The sequence below is a fragment of the Narcine bancroftii genome, chromosome 12, assembly GCF_036971445.1.
Source record: "Narcine bancroftii isolate sNarBan1 chromosome 12, sNarBan1.hap1, whole genome shotgun sequence".
Classification (NCBI taxonomy): Eukaryota; Metazoa; Chordata; class Chondrichthyes; order Torpediniformes; family Narcinidae; genus Narcine; species Narcine bancroftii.
The window spans coordinates 97,003,965-97,024,757 of NC_091480.1; the positions used below are offsets into that span (position 1 = coordinate 97,003,965).

The window sequence follows — 20,793 nt, forward strand, 5'->3', positions numbered from 1 at the left end:
TAGTGATAGATTTGAACCTTGGTTGTGGGCTCTAATAATGCTAGGCTAACTGCTTAGTTAACTATGATGTATTTCTGTCTCAATATCACACATCATTTGTGCAGAAGAGCTTACAGATGGTCTTTTGGCTTAAATATGAAGATTTAATTTTGAAGCTCCAATGATTTACCTGTCGACCAATTAGATCCAGTAGTTTAGTATGCCAGGTTCAGGGTTAAAATTTGTCTTGGAGTATTGCCTGGTAGATGTTTAGGAGATGGGCATACTTTTTGGTGAAAATGGTTTTCTCCCTGGCCTTTCTGTGCCCAGTTTCATATGAGTTTGAAATCTTTGCAATGGGTGTTTCTCTTTTGGGTTGCCTGGTATTCACTGTCTGCTGGCACTATCCTGGAGCTCCTTCCAAAAAGTGAAAAACAAATGATATTGGGTTGGTTCCCCAGCGGCTACTTTGAAATTTAGGGTATTGATCTTCGAGAGGGCTAGAATAGATGTTCAGTGTTCATTTTCTCTGCAGACCTGAGGATGTGTGATACCAGTCATCAACTCCCCAGTTGGAATTTTCCAAGTTGTTGAAAGAGTCTTAAAGCATTGTTAACATGGCAACTGATAATCTTCATGCAATAAATATAACTCTTCTGGGGTAAATCTTTTGTGATTGAATAGATCTCATGATGACTATACTTCTGAGGATTGTTAAATCAGCTTTCTGTAGAACATCCTGGTTTGTAGATAGTATTGCCTTTCCTCTTTATTCTTAGCTTTGTTCTAATTAGTCCTTGATCTGTTCCCAATTCTTTTGTGAAGCTGCCTGTTTAAATTTCCTTCTCATCTCTTAATCAGACCTCTACTCTCCTTACGACTGTAGTCACCCAGTTCCATGTTTATTTATTATGTGCTAGAATTTTAATTTTAAACCCATCTTCTTTTCAAGCATTCCTCTTCAACTTGCTACTCTTCATCTGCAGACGTGGAATCAGCATCCACATATCTGCAGTTGACTAGTGCTCCCTTTCAGTTCCTCTACTGCAGTCAGCCATTTTGCATTCAATGCACTTTTTAGGCCAAATTGTTATTTGCCATAGCCCCCTCCACCTCCAGTGTACGGATTCGAGTCGCCTAGTTCAGCTTCTCAAATTGAAACCAAGGATTAGGAGCCTTTTTCGTCACTGACCATAAACTGGGACTCTGCTATTTTGGCTTTCCCATTGCAAGGTTAATTTCCTTTCACCCTTGTGACATTAATTGCTTTTTGTTCCTACCCTACCTGGAGATGTGTTCAATTGATTGTAATCCCTTGAATCGGTCTTTAAAAATGATTCTTGCACAACTTCATCAGGGTGTTTTGGAGGCATCTCCAATCTCCTGTCCTTGAGTGCTAAATCTGCAAACTTGTGTGATCATGAGGTGAACAGGCAAGTGACAGCAATGTATGTGGGTTTCTGGCACCATCCCAGTGACTTGCTTTTCAGTTAATTGGCTGCTGGAAGTTGCCCCTAGTAGAGGTAAGGGACAAAGAATCAAAGGAGATTGAAGAGAATGTGAAAGAGAGCAAGTAGCAGGGCTGCTGGAAGAAAGAGAAGAATAGGTGTGATGGCATTTCTCTGCTGAGAACTGGCCCGGACACGAAATGGTACATTTGTGGTAAATGTGCCTCATTTACCAGAATCCTCTTTTGACTCTAATTATGTTCCTTATCCTCTCAGATTTTAACTTGTCCATAACCTGAATGCTAAATTTGTTTTCTCCATTGTCTCAAATTTAAACATTTAAATTTCATTGATCTCATTCTTCCTTTCTCAAGCCCCTTCAAAAGATTTCTGTTCATCTCATCCCATCCCAAACATTCCGTTCCTATTTTCCATGGTTTCTTTGTAGAAAGCCCTCATCTTTGTCTCCTATAGATGCTGTGGTACCTGGTGAGTATTAACTGCAGTCTCAGCATCTGCAAATGTTCTTGCTTCCCTGGATTCTTTATTTAAGAGCACTTTATTGAGTCTTGATTAATGGGCTCAGTTCAAAACATCAACCATTATTTTTCTCCCACTGCTGCTGCTTGACTCGCTGAGGTCCTCCAGCAGATTGGTTAACTTCAGATTCCAGTATCTTTTGCATGTCCATTGATTCAATAGTTTGGATTAATCTCTCTTCACATTTTGAGAATTATTCAGTCATTAGCTTAATGTTCTTTCTGAAATGCCTTGGGACATTAAAAGTACTCTGTCAATAACAGGAAGGCACAACAGCGACTACATTTCCTGAGAAGTCTGAAGAGGACAAGGCTATCGGCCACCGTTATACCAACCTTCTATACAGGAAAGAGATACAGGAGTATCGAAGCCAGCAGCACCAGACTGAGGAGCAACTTCTTTCCATGGGCACTGAGAAAGCTGAACGACTGAAGGAACTGATCACGCTCAACATCTCATTTGTACAAAACCATTTTTTAAAAATGGCTATAATATTTTCCCTACGTCTACATATGTATTATGTGTCTGTATGTGTTATGTCTGGTTGTGTGTCTGCATGCTTTTGCACCAAGACCCGGAGGACGCTGTTTCTTCGGGTTGTACTTGTGCAATCAGATGACAATAAACAACTATAGTCTAAAACAGCCATTCTCAATGAGAGCCATACTGCCACCCCTGGGGCCACATCACATTTAAGGGGGGCATGGACTGAAATTCTTAAGGGGGAACATGATGTACAAGGGGTCGGAGAGAAGTACAAAAGAAACCAACTAAACTTGATTGCTTCACAGGGAAAAGGGACCACAAACTTCGAGCAGAGTTCTAAGGGGACCATAGCTGGTCTAAAATGATGTACAAATTGTATTATGCTTCTTGGCAAAGGCCCTCCCCCAGTTGAAGAAAGATTGTTTTGGAGAAAATGAAGGAATATTAAGCAGATCAAGGCCACCAAGTGGCAGATTGTGTCATGTGCTCAACCCCAACGTAGTTGTAGTTACTGGCATTCTTTAAGTGCGTAAGGCTGATCCAAAATTATGCTCAGATTAAACTTTCCAATATTACCTAGTGTATCTTATAACTGAGGTTTTAATGTATCATTTCATGGAAAATGGCAATTAAAATGGCTGCAAGCTGTCAGAATGTCCAGAAATTTTAAATGTGGCAGGTGCTTTATCCTCTCTCTGCTGTGATGAATTGAAGTGACCTGTGTTGGTCTTTCGCTGAAACTGGCAGACAGTTGCCCATCTGTGTACAAAAGTATCGTGCTCCCTCCAGGACAACAATGAAGGTTCAGTCACTGGCCTGTTAAAGGTTTTAAGTCTGCATGTTCTTTCGTAGCTGTCATCCACTCGTACTTAATTATCTTGTGTGGATTGACATATTTGCATCTGTCTGTTAAAGCTCTATCTGCTTATTAGATCGTGCTAGTGAACTGAATGCCATGGTCCAGATTATCCTCTTTTTTTGGACAATGGTCTGTCCTGTTGGAGCATTGATGGCTGCATCTATTCCTCTTGTTATTAAGTTTTTGTATCTGGCCTCTAAACATGACAAGCTCAACCCTTTTAACATTTATTTTTCTTTTCCCTTGGTTGCACACCCTCAAAATATCAATCTCTTGTTGCTTAAAAACTGTTACAAACTGGCCAGACTTTCTCAGTGTTGTGTGTCAGAAGTGTAACCTGCAGTTTAAATCTTTCTGGGCTTTGCCTTCAAGACAGCTTTGCATCATGGTATCACTGAAATATTTCAAGGAGGGACCAAGTTTTAGTTTTGGTGGATTCTTGTAGCATGTTTTTATTATCTGTCTTCTTTCTTTGGCTTGGCTTCGCGGACGAAGATTTATGGAGGGGGTAAAAAGTCCACGTCAGCTGCAGGCTCGTTTGTGGCTGACAAGTCCGATGCGGGACAGGCAGACACGATTGCAGCGGTTGCAGGGGAAAATTGGTTGGTTGGGGTTGGGTGTTGGGTTTTTCCTCCTTTGCCTTTTGTCAGTGAGGTGGGCTCTGCGGTCTTCTTCAAAGGAGGTTGCTGCCCGTCGAACTGTGAGGCGCCAAGATGCACGGTTTGAGGCGTTATCAGCCCACTGGCGGTGGTCAATGTGGCAGGCACCAAGAGATTTCTTTAGGCAGTCCTTGTACCTTTTCTTTGGTGCACCTCTGTCACGGTGGCCAGTGGAGAGCTCGCCATAAAATACGATCTTGGGAAGGCGATGGTCCTCCATTCTGGAGACGTGACCCATCCAGCGCAGTCCTTACGATAACCTACCAGCATTTGAGGTTGTCATATTGAAAAGATGGCTTTTACCAAAACAACTGCAACTTCACTCTGAATTGATGGTCAGCACTGGATAGATATTCAGAATATACAGTAAAACCCCAGGTACCCAGCTTCTAAGGGGATCCGTGAATTTTCTAGTTGCTTGAGATTGAGTGTTACATGACTATGAACCACTGACAAGGCGCGCCAATTTTAAAATTGCACATTTTTAAAGCTACTTTCTGCAATTATTTTGCCGGTTGAATTCAGTTGGTTGAATTCCAATTTTTACTACAACCCTAAAATATCATGCTGTTAATTCAGAGAATAATTGCGATTTGAAAATCTTTAGTCCTATTGTCCTTGAATGTTTCATCAGAAATAACATCACAGTATGTTTACATGCCTGCCAATATGCCCAAGTATTAAAGACCAATACTCTTTTGCTTTTGCATTTGTTCTTGTCAACTGAACTCAGTCCAACCTTCATTTGTATACAGTCCTTGGGGAAAGGGCCACCTACATGATTCCTGTTGTGATCCATCCATCAGATTTAATTAAGAAAAGGTAAAGGGGCAGATGTTACAGGCTTCATACTGCCATGAAGAACTACTGATGAACCTTCAGCAACCACCCCAATACGTAAAATTCTAGCCAGTGAAGATATTCAATGATTTGCATTTTGTTGAAGCGACGTTTGAGCTTTTGGTGCTGTGCTTTTCCAGTGCAGCCTCCAAGACAAATGTTTGTCACTATTCATAGTCGTGTTTGCTTGATATCAACAATTCCTTTGGAAATGGAGTAATTCTACCAAAGCTTGATTGTATACTCTGAGATGAAATTGCAAGTTGCCAGAGAACATTCGCTATCTCTTTCCTGACAATTGGAGGATATTTAGTCTTGGAGCTCATTGTGGGCCAGGTGGGTAATACACCCACTTCTCATTAGACCTCATCAATTCCAGATTAGGTTGCATTGTGAAAGGTGAGGCTATAGGTAATTAAGCAATAGATTTGGTGTTTGTTGTTTTAACATTAATCTCATTCACAAGCTCCATGCCGCTATGGTTGGTGCTGTTGCATTCCATGTCAATAACCTCGCACTCATTGTCACCAAGGAAGTGATTATTGACTTCAGGAAGGGAAAACCAGAGGCGTATAATCCAGTGATCATGGGGGATCGGAGGTGGAGAGGGTGCGCAAATTTAAGTCTTGAACTTTCCTGGACCCAACACACTAATGGCATCATGAAGAAGTTTGAAGAGGTTTGGTATGACATTGGAAATCCTGGGAAACATCTTAAGATGTGTGGTGAAAAGTGTGCTGACTGGCTACATCACAGTCTGGTATGGGGCCACCAATACCCTTGAGAGGAAAAGGTAGTGGACACTGCCCAGGACATCAGGGAAAACCCTCCCAACTATCAAGAACATCTACAGGGAACACTGGCATTGGAGAGCATCAGCAATCATCAGGGATCTACACCATCCAGCACGTGCTCTGTCCTCGCAGCTGCCATCGGGAAAGAGGTATCGGTGCCACTAGACTTACTCCAGCAGGTTCAGTAACATCTGCTACCCCCTCCACCATCAGACTCCTCAATGACAAACTCAATTAAGGACTCTTGCACATTTTGATTTTTTAAATTCTCTCTATTGCACAGTCAGTTTACATTTTTTCATTTGTTGGGATGCACGATTGGCATAGCATTTAGCGCATTGCTTTTACAGTTCTAGAAATCAGGAATGGGGTTCGAATCCTGTGCCGTCTATGAGGAGTTTAAGTTCTTCCCGTGTCTGCATGGGTTTCCCCGGGAGCTCTGATTTCCTCCTACCGTTCGAAACGCACTGATGGTGTAGGTTAAATGGGTGTAAATTGGGCGGCACAGACTCTTGGGCTGAAATGGCCTGTTACTGTGCTGTATGTCTAAATTTAAAATTTAAATTTTTTAAAAGTTTACATATGTGCATTGTGTACAGTTTTGAGCTACCAACAAGTGGTAATTCTGTATCGCCTGCAGGAAAAGGAATTTCAGGGTTGTACTTGATGCCATATATGCACTCTAAATTCTTAATTATCCATGGTTTGCTTCTGATATTTGTGTGGCGTGTACAGATTCTCCCTGTCACCGTGTGAATTTCCTCCCAGATGCCGAAGACCTGATAGCATTATCCATTATAAACTGGTCTCCAGAGTAGATATCTGACAAGAATTTTTGTGCAGGTGGGGAGAGTTGAAGGGGAGGCAAGAGGAAAACAGGAATAGTGTGGATGGGTTTTTGATTATCGGTGCAGACGTGGTGGGCTGAAGGACCTGTTCACTGTTTCATATGCCATTTATTTTTGTGAAGACTGGTCCTGCCAGAACTGTCAGGGAACCAGTCTGGGCTTGTGCACAAGGATGACCTGTTGAGGTCTGGAATGTTGGCTGATAACAGCAGCCTGACTAGTCTGTGAGTCAGCTCTGTCAACATGGCCATAAGTCCGCATTGAGTAGTCTATGCAGAACATGGCTGTGACTTTGCCATGACTGAATTTTTAATGCCAAAGTTGAGGAAGTGGTCTCTCCAGTTTTGTAGTAAAAACACAAAATGCTGGAGAAGCTCAGTAGCTCAAGCTGTGTCCTTTATCGCCTGCAGGAAAAGGAATTTCAGGGTTGTACTTGATGCCATGTATGCACTCTAAATTGCACTCTATCTTTGCAAAGGCAAAGATACAGAACCAACGTTTCGGGCTTGAGCCCTTCATCAAAGTAGAGAAAATGTCGGCAAGTGTCCGAATAAAAGAGGGTGGGGATGGGGGGCAAAGGCACGACATGATAGGTGGAGAAAGGAGGGAGGGGAGAGCAGTATTGAGGGAGGAATGGGGATGGCTGGGCTATGTGGGTGAAAGAACTGGAAAGACAGGAAAAGGAGGGAGGGGAAAGAAAAGACTATCGGGTTTAATGGAAAGCAGTAAAATCAATGTCATACCTTGTGTCTGGAGTGTGCCTAGACAGAAAAAAAGGTGATGTTTTTCCAATCCCCTCCGTGAGTGATCTGTGCATGCAGCCATGGATACTGCCCTTTCTCTGCCGCACGGAATTCTGGGAGGGCAGGTCTGGCATCACTTTTCCCCCCATGGTATTTCTATATTGTGTGCTATACTGCTACCAACTTTCCAATGCTGTTTAAATTGTGCACAGTAGCGCTAACAACTTTCCTATCGTCCTTGTATATTGTGTGCTATAGCGCTACCAACTTTTCCACATTTAAAAATTGTCTGTTGTTGCTATTTATTGCTAGCACTTTCCCATGGTCCTTTATAAAGGTTTATATAGGTTGGCACAATAGCAGGGGCTGAAGGGCTCATACTGTGCTGTACACTAATCTTAATTATGTTATAATTAGGCATGATTAATTTTGTTTGAATATAATAAGATCATAATCCATTGATCAGGAATTAGGGCAAATCCACTATCATGAAGTCACTGGTAGAAGGTGGAACAGTCCAAACCCTGGGGGTGGCTCCTTGCATGTGTGAACAGGTGCAGTGTCCCAGTTAAGAGTGGTTAAGTGTGAACAGCAAAAACGCCATTCCATATCCTGGGACGCTGAACAGCCAATTTAGTGCAATGCAAGTGTAAAAGGGGCTTCAAGCTCGAGAAAAGGCCCTGATTCAAAACATTGTCTATTTCATTCCGTGACTTGCTGAACGCGTTCACCTCCTTGGAGTTTCTTTTTCTTCTAGATTTAGATTACATTATCTGCAATCACTTGCATCTCTGGAACCTTAGAAAATATACATAATTGGTACATCAGATGGTAGAATGTAAGGCTTCATACCAATGCATATAGCCTGAAGCTTTGTCAAAATTACATTTAGTTTGTCGGAGTACTGATTTGTTTGTACTTTCTCCTGTAGTGATTTAATAGCTTATTCAAATCGCACACCTTCTTTTGATCCACTATAAACTCTTTATAATTTCAGTTGGGTTGAGTCCATGTTTTTCCCCAGTAATTCGACTATAAAATTTGAGACATTATTGAAATGAAATCTGCGAATCTTTTGAATTGTGAATATCTTCTGGAATTGCTACTTGATTAATTTTGAAGCATCCTGCCAAAAAATGGCCCTTCACTGATTCTTTGCATATAGTGCTAGGTGTTTTCAAATTTGTAAGTATCCTGTACAAAGGAAAAGGATGCACAGTTGATGAACATTCATTGTTATATTTGTACATTGGTATTGTAGATTGTCATGTTATCCATTTAAAGCACCATTACCACTAATGTTCCTCCAGTTGTTTGAGGGGCTTCCTCACCAATTTCATCCCTCAATGCATGGTAGTGGGAGGATTCTTGACTATGGTTGTTCCCATAGAGCTGTGTGTTGGCTGTGCCAAATCTCAGTGTATCCTCAAAATATACCCCAACAACCTGGAATGTGCTCGTCAGCAGCATTCCCTCACTGACCTCTCACTGTGCAAGGAGATGGATCAAAGTGTGTCTTTGAGCAGCAGTGGATATCTGTCAATGAGTGTGTCTCCAGGAAGAGCTCTTCAATCAGATTCCTCTGTTATGCTGGTGCTGAGGATGAATCTTGACAAGGAGCCTTCCATGCTTTCCACATGCTCTTGGCAAATCTTGTCTGCAAGGAGGTGGGCAACTGTCTCCTCCCCAATGCAGTAGTCGTGAGGGCAATGTGCATGGGGACGATATTCCATCAGTGTAGGAATGATCTGACTGGAAGGGCTCCTCTCACTGCCAGCCAGGCCAGGTCCTGGTGCTTGATTGTGAGTTCTAGTGATGAGGCATTTCGCCACGTGATCTGGACAGTCTGCTCAGGGAACCCAGCCACAGAATCCATAGAGTCCTTGCCCCTTGGTGTCTGCATCATGCTTCTTGTTGACACTGCTTGATAGACTTTTTCCTCGGAAAATTGGTGGTGCGGCAATGTCCAAATGGCTGGAACATTGCATAGAAATCCAGCCAGGCCCATCTTTTGAAACACCTGAGGTAGGTAGAACTTCAGTGCATCACAGCACTTGGTTCCTTTGTGCCTTGGCTCCACACACAGCCTGATGCAGCCACACACAAAGGTATTCCAGTGCTGCAGGCACCGTGAATGCAGTATCCCTAACAGGATGTTGCGACTTTAGCCACAGGCCGAGATTTGTGAGAATCTTATTGGAGTTAAAGCCAGGATATTGTGAGGATATCTTAATAAAACTGACAGAATTTGTTGATGTCGCTCTGAGTGAGAGCAGTTTTCACATACCTGTGCTCAAGGTACTCATGGTAATTTTTCAGATTTTAAATAGGACACTTTCCTTCCACTTTCAGTGGGGACACCAAATGAACACTTTGTTTGCCCTGAATAAACAGCATTCCCAATTATTTATTTCAGTGCAGAGAAGCATCTAAGCAACTGTGGCAAATAGTGATTCATGTTGATTTTGAAAAGTTGCCTTGAATGTCTTAATTTTTTGCTTTTTCAGTTTTTAGTTTTAAATTTGAAGAGCCTCTGATCATATTGAACGATTCTAGATGTCAGATGATGTTTCGACAAGTTGGACAGTTCTTGCTAAGACAGATGGTCTGTGGTTTGTCATACCTTCTCCAGTGCTCATGGGCAGGGCTACTCTGGTCTTGCCTACATGTTATCACTCTGCTGCAGGGGACCTGATGCTGCCACGGGTCTCTTTGCAGCTGGTTATCTCGTCTGGGCCACAAATTTGGGATGGGAGAACCAAGCAAGGTGATACTGTTTTGATTTTGAGATCAACTTTAAGCATGGGCAGCTTCTCATTGTCCACAAATTGAAGATTGAAAGGATCTCCAGGGCAAAAGCAGCCTTGGGCCATTTTGTATGGAAGTAGGGCTGGTGATTGAAACCAACTTGATTAAATAGGGAAAGGTGATGATCCTATCATACAGTAAAACCCCTGTTCATTGGAATTCAAGCAACCAGCAGCCTCAATCAACTGGCAAAAACAATCATGGAAAATAAATAATTAGGAATATATAACCAAATCAAAAGGAAGAGGCTATTAAATTTACTGGAAAAAAAGAAAAAATATAGCATTCGTGCAGGAAACGCATCTACCTGAAGTGGAACATAATAAATTAAAGAGAGACTGGGTAGGGCACATAACGGCAGCATCCTATAATTCAAAAGCCAGAGGAGTAGCTATATTAATCAATAAAAATGTACCAATCAAAATAGAGGAGGAAATAATAGATCCAGCAGGGAGATGTATAATGATAAAGTGTCAGATATATTCAGAACTCTGGAATTTGGTCAATATATATGCACCTAATGAAGAGGATCAAAAGTTTATGCAAGATATTTTTTTGAAGATTATACATACGCAGGGGAATATATTGATAGGAGAGGAATTTAACCTTAATTTGGACCCAAAGATGGATAAAACTAGACAAAAGACTAGCAAAAAGAACAAAGTAGCCAAATTTATGGTTAAATCAATGCAGGAAATGCAACTTTTGGAGGAGGAAACACCCAAAGGAGAAGGAATATTCATATTATTCGAGTAGACATAAAACATACTCAAGGATTGATCTGTTCCTGTTGTCAGCCCATATCCAATGGAGAGTTAGGAAAACGGAATGTAAAGCTAGATTGTTATCTGATCACTCACCCCTGTTATTAGCAATAGAACTGGAGGACATCCCACCGAGAACGTATAGATGGAGATTAAACTCCATGCTACTTAAAAGACAGGAATTCTGAGAATTTATTGAGCGCCAAATTAAAATGTACTTTGAAATAAATACGGAATCAGTGAAAGACAAATTTATATTATGGGATGCAATGAAAGCCTTCGTCAGAGGGCAGATAATAAGTTATGTAACTAAGATGAAAAAGGATTACAATCAGGAAATAGCACAGCTGGAAAGGGAAATAGTAAGTACAGAAAAAGAACTAGCAACAAGGGAAGATACAATAAAATGAAGAGAATTGGCAGACAAAAAAAAACAAAACATTGCAAACGTATAAGGTTGAGAAGAACATAATGAAAATAAAGCAGAAGTATTATGAGCAAGGAGAAAAAACGCACAAAATATTAGCCTGGCAGCTTAAAACAGAACAAGCTAAAAGAACTGTATTGGCCTCAAGGACAAAGGACAAACAAATTACATAACCCAACAGAGATCAATGAAAACTTTAAGGAATTCTACGAACAATTATACCAAACTGAGATTGAAGGGAAAGAAGACAAAATAGATGAGTTTTTAGCTAAAATTGAACTACCAAAATTGCAAGAAGAGGAGCAAAACAAATTGATAAAACCATTTGAAATAGAGGAAATACAGGATATATTAAAAAAGCTACCGAACAATAAAACGCCTGGAGAGGACGGACTCTCAATAGAATTCTATAAAACATTTAAAGAGTTATTAATTCCTCCTCTCCTGGAAGTTATGAACCAGATAGAAGAAACACAAAGCTTGCCAGATTCATGTAAAACAGCAATAGTTACAGTAATACCAAAGACAGGGAATGATCCACTAACACCAGCACCATATAGACCAATGTCTCTACTTAATTCAGATTATAAGATGATAGCAAAACTGTGTACCAAAAATAGTAAAACTAGTTCAAACTGGATTTATTAAGAAAAGACGAACAACGGAAAATGTCTATAAGTTCATTAACTTAATCCATGCAGTACAAAGGAAATAAGATACCAACAGTGGCTGTTGCTTTAGATGCAGAGAAAGCCTTTGATAGGGTAGAATGGAATTATTTATTCAAAGTATTACAGAGGTTCAACCTACCAGAGAAATATATTAATTGGATTAAAGCATTATATAAGGGACCGTTGGTGAAGGTGACAGTAAATGGATATAAATCGAACCAATTTAAATTAATCAGGTCAACTAGGCAGGGATGTTCACTATCTCCCTCACTGTTCGCTTTTGCAATAGAACCATTGGCAGAACTGATAAGAACAGAAAATAAAATAAAAGGGATAAAAATAAAGGAGAAGGAATATAAAATCAGTTTATTTGCAGATGACATCATAGTATACTTAACAGAACCAGAAATATGAATAAAAGAATTACATAAGAAATTGAAGTAATATGGAGAAATATCAGGGTACAAGATCAACGCAAATAAAAGTGAAGCAAGCCAATGAATAATGTGGATTACACAGAGTTTAAAAAAGAATCACCATTTAAATGGCAAACACAAGCAATCCAATACCTAGGTATTAGATTAGGTAATAATTTAGGCCACCTATACAAATTAAATTATCAGCCATTAATGAAGAAATTACAGGATGACTTAGAACATTGGAAAGAATTACCACTAACACTGATAGGAAGGGTAAATTGCATTAAAATGAATATTTTCCAAGGATACAATACCTATTTCAATTGTTACCAATTCCCTTAACAGAGAAATTCTTCAATGAACTAAAGAGAATAATCAGGAAATTCTTCTGGAAAGGAGGGAAACCAAGGATAGGGCTAGATAAATTAACAGAATGGTACAAACAAGGTGGTTTGCAGCTACCAAACTTTAAAAATTATTATAGAGCAGCACAATTAAGATATCTATCAGATTTTTATCAAACAAGGGAAAAACCAGATTGGACCAAGATAGAGCTAGATAAAATAGGGGAGAAGGTACCAGAACATATACTTTATAAGTGGGATGAAAAACTGGTGCAACATAGAAGTTCACCAGTACTGCACCATTTACTCAACATTTGGAAGAAGATTCACGTAGAAAAGAAAAAAAAATTACCAACTACCAAAATTATTGAGCAAAATCAACTAATCCCTTTCATAATAGATAACCTTTCCTTTAGGGAATGGGAGAGAAAAGGGATTAAAAGAATAGAAAATTGTTTTTTGAGAAATAATTTATTATCATTTGAACAAATGAAGTACAAATATGGAATAACTCATGGTACAATGTTTGCATACCACCAACTGAAAACCTACTTGAAGGACAAATTGGGAAGCAGATTGAGATTACCAGAAGGAAGCAGCTTTGAATATGTGATTACAGACACAATGATAATTAAAAGATTTATAACAAACATGTACATCAAACTGCAAGAGAAAGAGAATGAGGAAACAAGCTGTAAACCCAAACAAAAGTGGGAACAAGATCTAAACATAAAGATAAAAAATGAAATATGGGAAAAGCTATGCTCTGGAACTATGAAAAATACAATAAACATGAGGTTACACATGATACAATATAATTGGTTACACAGGCTATATATCACACCCCAAAAGTTAAATAAATGGGACCCAACAGTATCAGATAGATTTTTCGCTGTAAGAAGGAAATGGGAACAATAGTACATGCAATTTGGGCATGTCAGAAAGTGGAAAAGTTTTGGGAAGATCTAAATCAGGTAAATAAAATCACAAAAAGCAACATACCAAAAAATCCAGAGATCTTTCTTCTAAGTAATATAAGAAGTAAAGAATTAGGCCTCAAACTGGATGAAGCACAAAAAAGATTTATGATCGCCTTAGCAGCAGCAAAAAAATGTATAATGTCATCTTGGAAATCAGAAGAGAGCCTGAGAGTACAGCAATGGTACATGGAAATGAATAAATGTATTCCATTGGAAAAAAATAACATATAATTTAAAAAAATAAAGTCACATTATTTGAACAAATTTGGGAACCGTACATGGAACAGAACAGAGAGGGCCTACTAAAATCCACCCACTAAAATGATAGAATGAGAAGAAGACAAAATGAACAGATCCAGTGTGTAAAAGTAGATGGCACAATTTTCTTGTGTATTTTCATTGTGTGATGACATTGTTTAATGGTTTTATTGTATTGTATATGTTGAACATTGAGTGGGTGGAGAGGGGGGTAGGAGGGAGGGAAGGGAGGGGGAAAAAAGGAGAGAAAATGGCACTGTGTATATTCAAGAGGGAAATGTTTGTGTGTATTTTGATTAATATGGTTCATAGTGTGAAAAATAAAAAGATTTTTAAAATTGGAGTGCCTCATGGTTAGTTCATGGTTAGTTCATCAATCACGCAAAACACAATCTCAAACAACCAAAAAATACACATCCAGCATCTACAAATCCCCATGAATTCTAACAGGGCTTTTTTACTGTACATCAATTAAGGAAACAAATATATAATGTCATTGAGTTCTATAGAATAGAAACAGTCCCGACACCCCCAACTTGTCCTATTCAGGTACCTGTTCAAACCTGACATATAATGGTTTTTGCCTTTACCACTTTCTGTAGCAGCTCATTCCTCACACCCTCCACCCCCTATGTGAACAAGGTTGCTCCTCAAGCCCCCTTTAAGTCTTTCTCTTCTCACCTTTAGCCTATGGAGAAGAGCATGGTGTATGCCATGCATTTCGGTAGAAAGAATAAAGGTGTGAACTATTTTCTAAAGAGGGAAAATATTCAGAAAATGGGTCTTAAGGGACTTGAGAGTCTGAGTGCAGAAAACCATAAAGATGAAGCCATGGAAAGGAAGGCAAATACACAGTGGCTTTCATTTCGAGTGGACTAGAATACAAAAGTGAAGATGGAATGGTTTTATAAGATACTGGTCAGACCAATTTGGAGTATTGTGATCTGTTTTGTGCCCCATTTGAGGCATATTAATTGTGCACCTTGCTGCAGCAACAAGGACCTCCTTGGAGCCAACCATTTAAATTCCACACACCATTACCACACTGACTTGTCTGTCAGTATCCTCATGTACTTCCCAATGGAGGCCATCCGCAAATTGGAGGAATGACACCTTGTATTGCATCTGAGCAATCTCCAAATAGATGGAATCAACATCAACTCCTCCAATTTCCGTTATCCCCCCCCCCCTGTCTCTGTCTCTTTGCTTATCCTTTATCTACTTTCCTCCATGCTCTACCCTTTTCCCTTCCTTCTCCGATCATTGTTCTTGGGATGTGCAAGAGTTTCATTTTCTTTGCTCAGTATTATTTCAGGCACTTTTTTGAGCCTTGTTTAAATATGCATTTTCTTAAACATTTATTTTAGAAGGTAGACTACACAAGCCACTATCCCAGTATGCAGTTTAGAGTGGTCGAAAGTTTAATTTCTGAAACTTCCAAAAAATATTTGCAATAGGAATTACTGTTTGTAATTACAGAAAAAATGGTAAAGCATGACTGCTTTATCACCCAATGTCTGCTCTGTTTACACAGTGAGCTCCTACAACTTTGACAAAACCAAGCAGTGCATTGGGACTATGACGATTGAGATTGACTTCCTACAGAAGAAGAGTGTGGATTCGAATCCTTACGACACTGACAGGATGGCAGCAGAGTTTATTCAGCAATTCAACAACCAGGCCTTTTCAACCAGCCAGCAGGTACAAATCTGAGTGAAATAACATCTGCCGGGATTTTGACTTATAAAAGAGAAACTTGACTGCCATGGTTATGCATTTTCTTTCTTTTAAAAAAAACTTTACTGTTTAACTCATTGTTTACATTTGTTACTTGATGTGTGTTTTGTGGCTTGAAAGCCAAAAACAAATCTATCAGAAGTCACTGATGCTCATGCCTGATTCTTGTCAGCTTCGTGAGTGTTGTCTCTAAGGATATTTCATTGAAGCTTCCAAGGTTCAGGCAGGGTGAGATGAATGGGCATGGAAAAGATGTTTTCCCGAGCTAGGTATTCAGATTGAGGCTTGTACCCATCAGGTTAGAGGGCATGACATTTGGAATTAGTTTAGAGTCATAAAGCTATACAGAAGGGAATCTGACCCTTCGGCCAAATTTATTAATGTTGACCAAGGCAAGTTCCATTTGCCTGCATTTGGGCCATATCCCTCCAAACCTTTCCCATTCATACACCTGTCCAAATGTTTGTTGAATGATGTAATTTCTCATGCCACTACCACTTCCACTGGCAGCTCATTCCATATGTCCATCAGCCACTGTTGAGAAACATGCCCCCAGATCCCTTTTAAATGTTTGTCCTTTCCTTTCCTATAAACCAGTGGTTTTCAACCATTTTTGTCCCATCACATACCAATTTAAGCAATCCCTTACTAATCACAGAGCACTGTTGGCATAGGGATTACTTAAGGTGGTATGTGAGTGAAAAGAAAAAGGTTGAGAACTACTGCTGTAAACCTTCCCAAGGTCACCCATTAGCCTCCTTTGCTTCTGGAAAAAAGCTATGCTTAGGGGGAATTTAGTGTGGCTAATTAACCTATATCCAACATCACTTTGGGATGTGGGTAGAAACACAGGGGCAATGTGCAAACTCCATATGGACACCCCTCAAGATCAGGAATGATTTCTGCTGAGTGATTACTAACTGTGCCAATGTGCCACCCACTTATTGAAAAGAGAGAATTTGAGTAAAATGTCTTATGCTGATGTTAAATGTGTGACCTCTATAATGAGTATTGGTGAGTCCAAACAACAAAGCTAATTACTTCTCAACATTAGATGAATGTGCTTTATTTATTCACTGACAAGTTAGTGAGTGTGGTTTATTCTGGGGTTCCTGCAGTTGACTTGCTACGCTTGTATGTAACGTGGTCCATTGTAAAATTATAACATTACAGCACAGAAGGGGGGCATTATATGCACACTGATTGTAAAAGAGCAACCACACTGATCCCTCCTCCAAGCACAAGACCAGTGTTTCTGCAGGCCATGACTGTTCCATGTATTTTCTTTAAATGTGAAATGGTTCTCTGCAACTTCCATCCTTTCAGGCAATGAATTGCAACTCCTATTGCTCTATTAATCTATTTAACAATTACTTGAAACCTTTGTCTCCTGGTTTTTGACCCCTCTGCTGAAGGAAATGAGTCTTTGTGTTTGCTCAAGGGCCCTGGTGATTTTATATACCTTGTTAAATCTCCGTGTTGAAGAGAAATAACTTGAACTTGTTCAGTCTTTCACTGCTACATCTTTTCAGTCCCAATAATGTCTTCAACCCTTAACTATCTGCAAGTGGAGGATAGTGAACTAACAAACCTATTGATTTGTCTGGTAACAAACTAATGAGCATTACATGAACAAAACTTCAAGATTTTGCCGTGGAAGTTGATGCTTTTAGATGATTTACCTACTCTGTTTCTTCTGCTCTTCAGCTTGTGTTTAGTTTCAATGACAAGCTCTTCGGATTAATGGTGAAGGATATTGAAGCTATGGACCCAAGTATATTGAAGGGCGAGCCGGCTTCAGGCAAGCAAAAGAAGGTAGAAGTTTTAATGTTAATTTTTAACTATGATGGGGGGAGGGGGAAGAGTTCTATTTAATAAAACGAAACATTAATGAATCACTTTGCATTCACTTAATATGGAGTATGGTGATTAAACACAAATACTTCCTTTTAGGATCATGGGATATATTAATTTTGCCTACATTACATTCATTTTAATTGCCATCAAAAGCCAAGAGCAGATGCAGGAAATTGTATATCAGATCAGAAGCTTTTTAAAAATTTCTCAGCAAATCAGCATGTATTTCAGTTTGATAATCTATGATCCATCATATTTTGTTCTTAAACATAACTAATTTGTACAGATTTCTGCTGGTTTAAAAGATTACTGTAAGAAGTCATCTGCTGAGTAGAATTTGGTACAGTGGGTTGTTAGTTGAACTGAATTAGTTTTTTATTTAAAAAAAAATTGATTTTAGTTGCTGAAGATTTATTTGGAGGTACAATGGCTGAACAAATTAATTCATTAGGTATTGGATCTAAACTATGGACTCGTGTTGATTACAATAGAGTGTGATTGAGTTTATTGTTGTATACTATACATAAGCATGAAGTATAGATGTATTAAAATTCTCGGGGTAGTTTTGACCTCCTTATCTAAGCAATAAAGTGTGGCGATGGAGGGGGTGCGAAGGGGGTTCACAAAAATGATCCCTGGAAAGAAAGGATGATATGAAGAGCATTTGAAGGCCTGTGACTGTACGTGAGTTTCAAAGAATTGGGGTGGGGAGGAAGAGGGGAATTTTATTTATCGAATACCAGAAAGCCTCTATAGCCAAGTCATGGAAAGGTTGTTTCCTCTGGTGAGGGAGTCTGGGACCAGAGGTCACATGTCCTCAATGCTACAGCTTTTTATGGATATTACATTATTTTGATGTATGTGCTGGAGTAATGTTTGCAATCACAGGTGGTCAGTGGCCTGGTGTTGGTAAAACATGACAATTGAACAAGATTTTAGCTGAACATAATGGACATGATGAGTTAGGCTGGAAAACAGCACAATATTTGATTAACTACATTTAGGATCGGATTGACTCTTTAATTTCTGTGTTTTTGGAGAGAACATCACTTGAATACAGTGTGATTCTCAGGTCGAAGGCGTTTTGGTGTTTTTTTTTTAACCTGCATTGCAAAGGAAAATGCAAAGATTAAACATTAAAGCAATCTTTTGTAGTTTTGGCTGAAATGGTCAATAAATAGCAATCTCTAAATCACTAGTCAGGGTCTTTATGGTAGCCAAGACATTGCTAGATTGGAACTTCCAAAGCTTGTTCTAAATGCTAAATAACAAGGGTGTTAAGACAGACCCCGGTGAGCATATGTTGTTTAGCTACTGGCAGGTGCCACTCTCTCCTGAAGTGATAGAATGGGAAGAGTATTTCCGAAACGCATGTATTTACATTCGACTGGTTAAAGCAGATGTATGAAAAGGAGTTGAGAGACACTTTTTAAAAAAGATTGGAGAATACCCATATAGGTTCTGAATGAAGAGAGCAAATGGTTAAATGGTTTCTCTAGATTATCTGTTATTACTATTGAAAACCACTTTGGTCATTTGATTTTTTTTTTGTCTTATTCACCCAGATCGATCTTGGCCTGTCTGTAGCCAATTCCCAGGTTATATTTGAAAAGGCAGATAGCTCATCTCTCACTCTGATTGGTGAGTATTTGATTTGTGAGTTTTGGTCTTGCGGCTTTTTTAACAGATGCATTTTGCTTTTATTAACCTGGAATTAAATCTAGTTGACTCCAAAATCTGTGACTGATGGTTTGGATAATAAGTGATTTAACCTTAGCTTTCCTCTAGTTTTGCCTTTAATACTTCCCTGGTTTTTGTGAACAGCTTTATTCCTTCCTCCTTGATCTCTTATCCGCACCATTTTCAAAAACAGAAATAAACTTGATATCAACAGAGTTTAGTTGCTGTTGGAATTGACAAAAGGAGGAGTGAAGTTGCAAAGTAATTGTTCACATTGAAGAAGATGGTGAACTACACACTTTTTCTTTGTGTTTAGAGCCTCTGCTTTGGGTCAAAGGTACTAATGTTCTTCATGACTGTAATCTTGGAACAATCTCTGATCATTAACACTGGACCAACACTGCTTTACCCCTTCACAAAATAAGCAAATAGCAGAAATCCGAAATAAAACTTAGTTTGAAATACTTTGAAGCAATGTCTGGATACAGGAAGTACTATTAAGTATTAATAAACAGTACAATATTGCATTTCTGAAAGGGCTCCAATTTATCTCTTTCACTCAGCAGCTGAGACTTTTTCCTGCTGTTCTCAGGCTGCCCATCCTCAGCCCAGTGTCGAGAAAAGCCTTGAAAATGAGACATTCAGACCTGCTGAAATTACCTTAATAACTAGGATATCTTATTTTCAACTATAATTTTAAACTAACCAAATAAAAAGTCCTTTTGGAGATTAATTCCCAAGAAACTGATTCCACACGGGAACATTGATTTAACAAATGGGAAAAGAGGAGGTTTAGGGTGATAAGAATTCTCTTTAAATACTCATGAAGTGAAATTTACTGTCTGAATCTGCTGTTGCAACAAATCTAATGGCTTATACAAAGGATTATGATTCATATGTCAAAGGAAATTGTAGGGCGGTGGGCAAGGAACAGGGGTGTTTGAGTAATTCTTTGCCAGATTGGGCACAGGAGCAATGGGTCAAATTGACTTTTGAACTGATGAAGCTTCCCAGACACTGAATCTAAGGAAATGGAAAATTTATTTTTAAATTTAGACATATAGCACTGTAACAGCACAATTCGCCCCAATGAGTCTATGCTGCCCTATGTTTACCGCATTAACCTACACCCCAGGATATTTTTGCACGTATTGCATTGTACTTCCTGAGTTTAACTAAGACCATGGATAATAAACTAAAAGAAAACAAGATGTGCCTAGGAGAGCTGTTAGAACAAATGCTGAAATTTATTGCCGATTTTTTTTAAAAAATCCATGGCCATGCCAGCATCAATTATCTAATCATAGTTGTTGGGTGGTTCAACAGGATAGATCTTTAGAAAATAGCTACAGTAGCTAAACTATTTATTTATTTAAATTTTTTAGCCATACAGCATGGTAACAGGCCATTTTGATACACAAGCCTGTGCTGTCCAATTTACACCCAATTAACCTACACCCCTAGTACATTTCAAATGGTGGGAGGAAACCGGAGCCCCCAGAGAAAGCCTATGCAGATATGGGGAGAACGTACAAACTCCTTACAGATAGCGCGGGATTCGAACCAAAGTCTTGATCGCTGGCGCTGTAAAGTCATTGTGTTAACCACTACGCCAACTGTGCCATCCCAAATGTAGGGCTGGAAATCACAGA

General features: G+C 39.3%; 1 protein-coding gene across 1 annotated transcript in view; it reads left to right on the forward strand.

The window, feature by feature from the left end:
- The first annotated feature begins 9,704 nt into the window (after positions 1 to 9,704).
- LOC138746717 (vesicle-fusing ATPase-like) overlaps positions 9,705 to 20,793 on the forward strand; it is a 119,897-nt gene continuing 108,808 nt past the window's right edge. Inside the window, exons 1-4 of the mRNA XM_069905043.1 lie at positions 9,705 to 9,801; positions 15,402 to 15,568; positions 17,312 to 17,419; positions 19,027 to 19,102. Coding sequence (XP_069761144.1) covers positions 9,753 to 9,801; positions 15,402 to 15,568; positions 17,312 to 17,419; positions 19,027 to 19,102 — 400 coding nt within the window. The 5' untranslated portion in view covers positions 9,705 to 9,752. The remainder of the gene's footprint in view (positions 9,802 to 15,401; positions 15,569 to 17,311; positions 17,420 to 19,026; positions 19,103 to 20,793) is intronic.